The sequence below is a fragment of the Ostrea edulis genome, chromosome 5 (genome assembly GCF_947568905.1).
Source record: "Ostrea edulis chromosome 5, xbOstEdul1.1, whole genome shotgun sequence".
In the NCBI taxonomy this organism is placed as follows: domain Eukaryota; kingdom Metazoa; phylum Mollusca; class Bivalvia; order Ostreida; family Ostreidae; genus Ostrea; species Ostrea edulis.
The window spans coordinates 91475676-91484153 of NC_079168.1; the positions used below are offsets into that span (position 1 = coordinate 91475676).

Consider the following 8478-nt stretch of genomic DNA (forward strand, 5'->3'; position numbering starts at 1 on the left):
CAAGGTTGATGTTTTATTTTATTTCAATACAATGTTGTAAGGCACAGAAAAAATATATCCATGATCAAATCAACATCCAGTGATTATTTTTTCTAAAAACTCCATAAACAGTAAAAAAAAAAAAAAGTATACAAAGGTATATATAAACTTTTAACTAAAAACTCCATAAACAGTTAAAAAAAAGTATACAAAGGTATACACAAATATTTCACTTAAAACCCCATAAACAGTAAAAAAAACCCAAAAAGTATACAAAGGTATACACAAATATTTCACTTAAAACCCCATAAACAGTAAAAAAAAATAAATAAATAAAAAAAAGTATACAAAGATATACATAAACTTTTAAAAAAACCCAAAAAAACAAACAATAAAAACACAAATACAAAGGAAGATATAAACATTTAACCAAAAACCACATAAACAGTAAAAAAAAAAAAAAGTATACAAAGGCATTCATAAACATTAATATCAAATATATTTTTAATATGGTTGCTTACACACATTACAAAATTCATTGATTTTTAAACAAGAGGCCCATGGGCCACATCGCTCACCTGAGTCACCTTGGTCCATAGCAGAAGACTTTCCATATATATTTGCATGTAAAACCGTAGTCCCTATTATGGCCCCAACCTACCCCTGGAGGCCATGATTTTTGCAAACTTGAATCTCCACTATGTCAGAAAGCTTTCATGTAAATGTAAACTTCTTTGGTCCAATGGTTCTTGAGAAGAAGATTTTTAAAGATTTTCCCTATATATTTGTATGTAAAACTTTGATCCCCTATTTTGGCCCCATCCGACCCCCGGGGGCCATCATTTTAACAAACTTGAATCTGCACTATATCAGGAAGCTTTCGTGTAAATATCAGCTTTTCTGGCTCAGTGGTTCTTGAGAGGAAGATTTTTAAAGATTGTTCCTATATATTTGTATGTAAAACTTTGATCCCCCCTTGTGGCCCCATCAGACCCCCAGGGGCCATGGTTTTAACAAAGTTGAATCTACACTATGTCAGAAAGCTTTCATGTAAATATCAGCTTTTCTGGCTCAGTGGTTCTTGAGATTATGATTTTTCCTATATATTTGTATGTAAAACTTTGATCCCCTATTGTGGCCCCATCTTACCCCTGGGGACCCCGATTTTAACAATTTAGAATTTGCACTATATCAGAAAGCTTTCATATAAATATCAGTTTTTCTGGCTCTGTGGTTCTTGAGAAGAACATTTTTAAAGATTTTTCCTATATATTTGTATGTAAAACTTTGACCCTCCTTGTGGCCCCATCCAACCCCCGGGGGCCATGATTTTAACAAACTTGAATCTGCATTATATCAGGAAGCTTTCATATAAATCTCAGCTTTTCTGGCTATGTGGTTCTTAAGAGGAAGATTTTTAAAGATTTTCCCTATATATTTGTATGTAAAACTTTGATCCCCCCTTGTGGCCCCATCCGACCCCAGGGGGCCAGGATTTTAACGAAGTTGAATCTGCACTATGTCAGAAAGCCTTCATGTAAATATCAGCTTTTCTGGCTATGTGGTTCTTGAGAAGAAGATTTTAAAAAGATTTTTCCTATATATTTGTATGTAAAACTTTGATCCCCTATTGTGACCACATCCAACCCCCGGGGGCCATGATTTTAATAATTTAGAATATGCACTACCTAATAAAGCTTATCTATAAATTTCATCTTTTCTGGCACAGTGGTTCTTGAGAAGATTTATTAATGACCCTACTCTATTTTTACCTTTTCTTGATTATCTCCCCTTGGAAGGTGGCCTGGCCCTTTATTTTAACAATTTAGAATTCCCTTTACCTAAGGATGGTTTGTGCCAACTTTGATTGAAATTGTCCCAGTGGTTTTTGAGAAGAAGTCAAAAATGTTAAAAGTTTACAGATGGACGCGGGACTACGGGTGATCAGAATAGCTCACTTGAGCTTTTAGCTCAGGTGAGCTAAAAATACATGCAGGTATAAAATGTATAATATGTAAAAATAAATATCGTGTAAAAATATATCAAAAACTAAATAAATAAACAAATAAAATAAAAATGTTATTATAAAAATAATACTGAAAACTGAACACACACAAAATGAATATCAAAGAGGCACGTGATCCACCACCTGGTGATTACCATCCAGCTCTGCCATATAGTTGTACAACTTTTTTGTGCAAACTGAAAGAAAGGAAATGAAATTAATAATTTCATTCATACACACACACACACACACACACACACAGAGAGAGAGAGAGAGAGAGAGAGAGAGAGAGAGAGAGAGAGAGAGAGAGAGAGAGAGAGAGAGAGAGAGAGAGAGAGAAATATACACCGGAACTATAAAATATTTTTGTGTCATAGACCCAGCTAATGTGTACGTTATTTTTAGACACGTCGGCTTGTCAGATTATTATGCCGCCTAATCAAATAATTATGTCGACTTGCAAACTCGTGATGTTGACTTGTCAGATATCGAGACAGAAAGTAAATGTTTCCGTACAGAATTAAGAGATAACGAAAAAATATGAAAAGGGATTTTAACCCGAAAAGTCGACACAATCATCTGACAAGTGATGGCAGAAATATGCCACCATAAAATAATGAATATATGTGAACTACATTTAATGTATTATTTCATTCTATTTTATGGAAAGTAATAATACCTGACTTGGAACTCCGGTTCGTGCAGACGAATGACCTCCCCATCACAATTGATATAAAAATCCTCGGTTTCATTCTTCAAGACCCGGACTCGATATCGTTGTACTTTGATCGTTGTGACAAAATCAAATTCATACTGCAAAACGGAAAATACTCGATGTGCAAATCAGATGCCAGATAAATCCTAATTGTCACAAGATAAGGATGTTTAAATGCGATGGCTGAGTCATTTCTCTCTCTTTCACACACAAGCCGCTCTCTCTCTCTCTTTCACACACATGCCCGCTCTCTCTCTCTCTCTCTCTCTCTCTCTCTTTCACACACACGCCCTCTCTCTCTCTCTTTCACACACACGTCCGCTCTCTCTCTCTCTCTCACTCCCTGCTCCTCTTTCACAATGGGTTCGAAATTATTGATACAAACTTCATTTTATGAATGAACTGAAACTTACACAGGATGATTTTCTGTTATCCACTGCTTTCAGCTGCCGGATATGGTCTGTGAGTTTACATTTTCGAGTTATAAGTAATCTTAAAGAATCCTCTCCAAAAGTTGGCATCATTTTTTCCCCGCACGGTTCCATTGTAATCGGGTATGTGTCTACTGCATAAACTACTCTGTCCTCTGCAGTTCTCCAGTCTATAGATAAAAAATGATAGTTAACAAATAATCTGAAAATAGGGACCCCCAAATCCAACAAACAAACAACATACTGTAGATTTCTTATTTTACGCGAGTACTTATCATCGCGAAATGACTCATGGACGTCAAATCACGAGAAGAAAAATTCGCGTATGCTCTGTTGATTAAGAGTTTTTGCTTGTAATTTAACAATATAAAATTAAAAGCGAGTAATTTTATTTCGCGAGTGATGTTTTCTCGCGAATTTACGCGATAATAGATTCCTGGCGTATATTTAGGAACTAACAGTGATCAGAAGTCCAGTTCTTACCTGAGGGTGCTTCAAGCATGTCCGAGGTTGAGAAAGTTCTCTTCTTGAAAGATATTCGGGCCATGTTGGTACTAGGGACGGGAACAGACACCTGCCGTGCGAAGTCTGCTTTAGGAATCTTAACGTTGTTATGGACGTCGCTCTTGGAGTGAGATTCAGTGGGAATGTATGATAAAGTTACATTCACGGGTCGTCTGTTCAACAGGGTGCCTACAGGGATCACTATCAAATGAAAAAAGCAATTGTGTTTGATAATCATCTCACTGGAAAAAGAATCTAACTATCAACGCTATACCTTAGAAAGAAAGTGTACCTTTAAATCGACTTGTCCCCATCCATCTATATTGTTCGCAATCTTTCATCATGTCTCCAAATAACCCAAAACCAAGAATGAGGCCCGAGTAACCGGTGCACGTATGACCTTGGTGAAGACTTGCAATATTTGTGGGAACACATTGGCCCATCGCAATTCTCAATGCAGCAGTTTTAGGACACTTAGTTCCATTCAGGTACCATACGGTGTAATTCCCCGACCCTATGAAAATGTTCATATTTATATACAGTATATCTCTTTGAAAAAAGACGCCATCAAAAAGTAGAGATGTTTCCTTGGTTAACATTAAAATCACAGATTATCATATGTAACATAACTGCGAATAACATCTTCCTACAGCAATTTCCCCTCTTTGCTCATAATGAATGTACAAGTTTCCCGTCGTTCAGTAAACAAAACATTTCCTGTCTAATTCAATATTAATATCAATCTCCAGGCGCTTTACCCTAAATACTTGTCATGCTGTAAATTTCCTACATCGTTATATTGGGGTACTAGAATACTATTATCTGTGAACTTCCTCGCTTGATTTTCACGAGATTTTGTGTTTAACTTCTTTCTATAGTGTAAAGAAGTCGGTATACCTGCTGGAACTATTCCTATTGGTAGCCGTAGTTGCACAAGCTGGGCTTCAGGGTCATCTGGGTTTCGGCCATTATCTCGCATTTCTCTGTCCAATAGGCCGGACATTACTTCATTGTATATCCCATCTCCACCTACAGCCACAACTCTACAACAAAAGGAAAGTTTTCATTTGATCGTTAATGCAATTATGACAAAATTCCAACTTCCCCCTCTGCGTCAGAACCCAAATCACGAGAAAGTCCTCTTCGGTTTTATAAGAGCGCGTGTACACGTAATGTGAAAATTTCCGAGTAACACATACCCGTCATAAATATCCAGATGTGTGTTTCGCAGGCAGTCCCCTACATCGTTTGCTCTTTTTGTCACTGTAGAAGAAAGAACATGTCTAGTATGAAGAAGTATATAATAAAGATCATAACGTGAGAATAGACTTAAGTCTAAATTTCAAATCCAGCTAACTTTTGAAATGATTTTCATAAGCTAATAAAATTTTCAGTATATGTTAGCATTTGATTTTTTATTTTTTTTATAAACCAGCAGTTTATTTTAAACATCTGTGCCAGATAAATTCTAAGATACAGGTCATCACACTTCCCAGTTTGTGGTCTTGGGGCCTGATTCCGGAAATATATAGCCCTTTTGTTTCTCTCATTAAACAGCACATTGTAGTCACCCTCACCATATTCTTTTGTCTCGATTCCACACATCCGAAAAACTGGCAAAACTTGTTTTTTATATATTTTCTCAGCATCCCTCTTTCCACTTCTAGGATTAATGAAAACCAACAAACGTCTGGGCCTCTTTCCTATACAATCATCATAAAATTGTTAAATAATTATGTTTTAAACTAAATTGTGTTAAAATTTCGATTCGAAAGACGTATCAACGATGCTTGTATTTGTTGAAATTTAAAAAACAAACAAAAAAACAAACCTGCTATGGATGATTCAATAGCGTTGTGGATTTCACGACATTCGTCCACATTTCCGGTAAAGACCAGCTTTTCAAAGCTCAGTTTCGGGTCTTTCTCAACAGCATGAACGACTTCCAAAGACGCGCCATCTTTTGACGTGTGTACTGTACTGGTCAGGATCAGTCTCTCGTCTATTTTCCCTAGGAAATAAGAAATATTGCTAGGGAACGATGCTCTTTCATTCAGATCAATTTTGTTGAATTTAAGCGTTTTATTTGAATAATTTGAATACAAGCATTGTTTACTTAAACCTTGCTTACAGTTAGAAGAAAGGGTTTTGAAATCCTGAATATTCATTTTCATATCAATATTGTCGAATTTCATTTTCAACACTGTAATTAAATCATGTTACAATGTCATAAATAATCAAGGTTGGGATTTTTCCCATCCGCTATAAATAGATATAAACTTTTTGCCGAAAGTAGAATTCAAGTGGGTTAGTTCCGACGAAAACCCGGCGATGTTTCAGAGGAGTTATTGACTGCATTCAGAATATTTTATAAGAAGAGTAGCAAACATGTTTCATCCGAGACGGCAAATCAATATCAACAGGGATAAAATGGCATTCTATGAAGACCATGCAATTTGACTTCCTGGAAAAAAAATAATGAAAAAGCTGTAATTGAATGCCGGGTACTTATACATTCTCTTAATGCTTTATTTTTCATAAATTCTAATTTCTGATCACTTAATGTTAATCATATATGTCGATAGTAAGACGTCTGTTTAGAATTTAGATGAAATCATAGAGATATAGAATTCAATACAGGAAAGCCGTGGGTATCTGTTCTGATTAAGAGTGCGGAGCTTTTAAGTTTTGTCCAATGAGGACTTTTTTTTTGCCAAAGTGACAAACACAAATTCATATGAATGGATGTCGACTAGATTTGTACTTCATTCACAAATTAAAGTGTGATTTCCTTCTCTGGATCGAGCTCTCACCCATGAATGAATGAATGTTGATAAGGAAATATTGTACAAAAATAAAATGAATGAGTCGATAAACTGTGTGCTGACTATTAGTGAATGTGAGCCACACACAGATCTACCAATTAGATGCCCTTCGTATCATTAAAAGATTCCTAACTTGTCGACTGCAGATCTAATTTCTTATATCTTGCTGACTTTTAGCTAACCGAAGACACTGCATTGTCGTATTTGTCTTTACGAGATCTGAGAGATCACACGAGACCTGAGAGAGCACAGCTGTACAACTGATTTGGACGAATTAGAACAGGCAACCATATATCACCTGACTCCTTTAAACTTGTTATAGATTTGAATTTTATCTGGTCATTGATTCTTTCATAGCCATGTGGATACTTTGAACGCGGGTCGCAAGTCGACATTTAACGTATTACAGAAAATGAAAGGGGTAATCTTCCAGTTGTACAAACTTAATATTAAACCCTAAAACAAAATTCACGTTACTGAACTCGGTCTTATTTTCATCTGATTTGTAAACTTTGAGTCTCATTACTAGTTCAGTGTTTATGAATTATTCATACCAGGTACATGTATTGCAGGATTTAATGTATGGTCAACTGTCATGAAGTCATTATGCTCCATCTTGTTAAAATTCTAATTATCACACATATTACTTTCTGATCCAGAAAACCCCTGGTATATCTGTGGGCCGTGTGGAAATGCCTTACCTCCACAGAAATGTATTTAACAGACGTGCACGTTCATCCAGGGCCCCACCCCCGATATCCATAACTCCTGTGTTATGCAAACATAACACGGAGAAAGCATACGTAAGTAAATGCACAAAAATATGACAATTTTATATAATACCGTGTTTCAAATTATCATACTAAACAGGCTAAGTTAAGTTTGAAAATAGATATAGGCTTTTCCCCCGAACAGACAGAGAAGAATTGGAATTTTTCTGTTCTATATGGAATGGGTTCAAACTGGCGAACTTTTTATGTGGAGGTTGGTGTATCTAAAAGGGGACTTTTCGAAGAAGAAGCAATTGTAATCCGCAGAAAGGATTGGCAGTTTTATGTCATTGAAACCTGTAGAAAGGATTGGCATTGAAACCTGTAGAAAGGATTGGCAGTTTAATGTCATTGAAACCTGTAGAAAGGATTGGCACACAGGGGCTAAGCCCGTTTTGGGCCCGAACCCTGTGATACCATAAATGGTATCACAGGGTTCGGGCCCAAAACAGGCTTAGCCCCTGTGGATTGGCAGTTTAATGTCATCGATAGTACCACGACTAGAAATCATCTTGTATCTAAGCTTAATTTAATCAATTTCGTTGCTTGTTAAAATACTTAAACTTTAATGGTATATACTGTGTTTTGATCTATTTACAGTATAGGGAGCTTTATCTTATTGATGAAAATGTAACTATACATTTTACGATTAATTTTTAATCGTCCATTCATTGTTTTCCCGATCAGGAATTTTATATTAGCAAATTAGATAAACAGTATGCAACATTTTTCTAGATTATGAGAACAATGTTTTATTTCGACTCTTCAGAACGCTATGTGGAGTCCTTACGCTATCGTTATGTTGACTGGTTGAAAATAAGGCGACGTCACAGCAGGAATAAATCGAACCTCCACCCCACCCCTAATACAGTTGAGGGCACCTAGGAGGTTTATGTCTCATTCGAAAAACACATGACCTCCACTCCCAAGGATGTACATGGCAATCACTGCCTATCTTAAAATCTCTAATGTGAAGATTTCTGATCAAGATCGATTAATTGTATGCTGTAGCGCTATTTCAGCCATTTTTCGGCGGGTCTGAGATAAAACTCGGAACTCTCACTCACAAAAAAGATAGCTTTTTTACTGAGAAATATTTTATCTGTGTTACCCTGGAAGTGAAAAAAAAAATCCCCCTAATAGTGAAAAAAACCCAAAAAAACCTCTGAACATGGGTCAAAGTGATAACCATATATATTATGTTGGCAATACGAATTAATGCAGAAAGGCTTCCTGAATATTACAATTT

General features: G+C 36.1%; 1 protein-coding gene across 1 annotated transcript; it reads right to left on the reverse strand.

The window, feature by feature from the left end:
• LOC125652528 (ceramide kinase-like) lies at window positions 1-5874 on the reverse strand. Its single transcript, XM_048881822.2, has 10 exons — window positions 5766-5874; window positions 5466-5645; window positions 5212-5337; window positions 4834-4897; window positions 4532-4677; window positions 3927-4148; window positions 3614-3835; window positions 3113-3300; window positions 2664-2797; window positions 1-2181 (listed from the first exon to the last, which is right to left on the reverse strand). The coding sequence occupies exons 1-10, from the start codon at window positions 5827-5829 to the stop codon at window positions 2136-2138; spliced, it is 1392 nt and encodes a 463-aa protein (XP_048737779.2). The 5' UTR covers window positions 5830-5874; the 3' UTR covers window positions 1-2135.
• Window positions 5875-8478: the final 2604 nt, after the last annotated feature.

Excerpts from the sequence above, each read along its gene's own strand:
- LOC125652528 (XM_048881822.2), bottom strand. The coding sequence starts at position 5,829 with ATGAAATTCGACAATATTGATATGAAAATGAATATTCAGGATTTCAAA. Across the intron at positions 5,646-5,765 it reads CAAAACCCTTTCTTCTAACT|GGAAAATAGACGAGAGACTG; the intron begins GTAAGCAAGGTT and ends CTTATTTCCTAG. Across the intron at positions 3,301-3,613 it reads CATGCTTGAAGCACCCTCAG|ACTGGAGAACTGCAGAGGAC; the intron begins GTAAGAACTGGA and ends TTTTATCTATAG.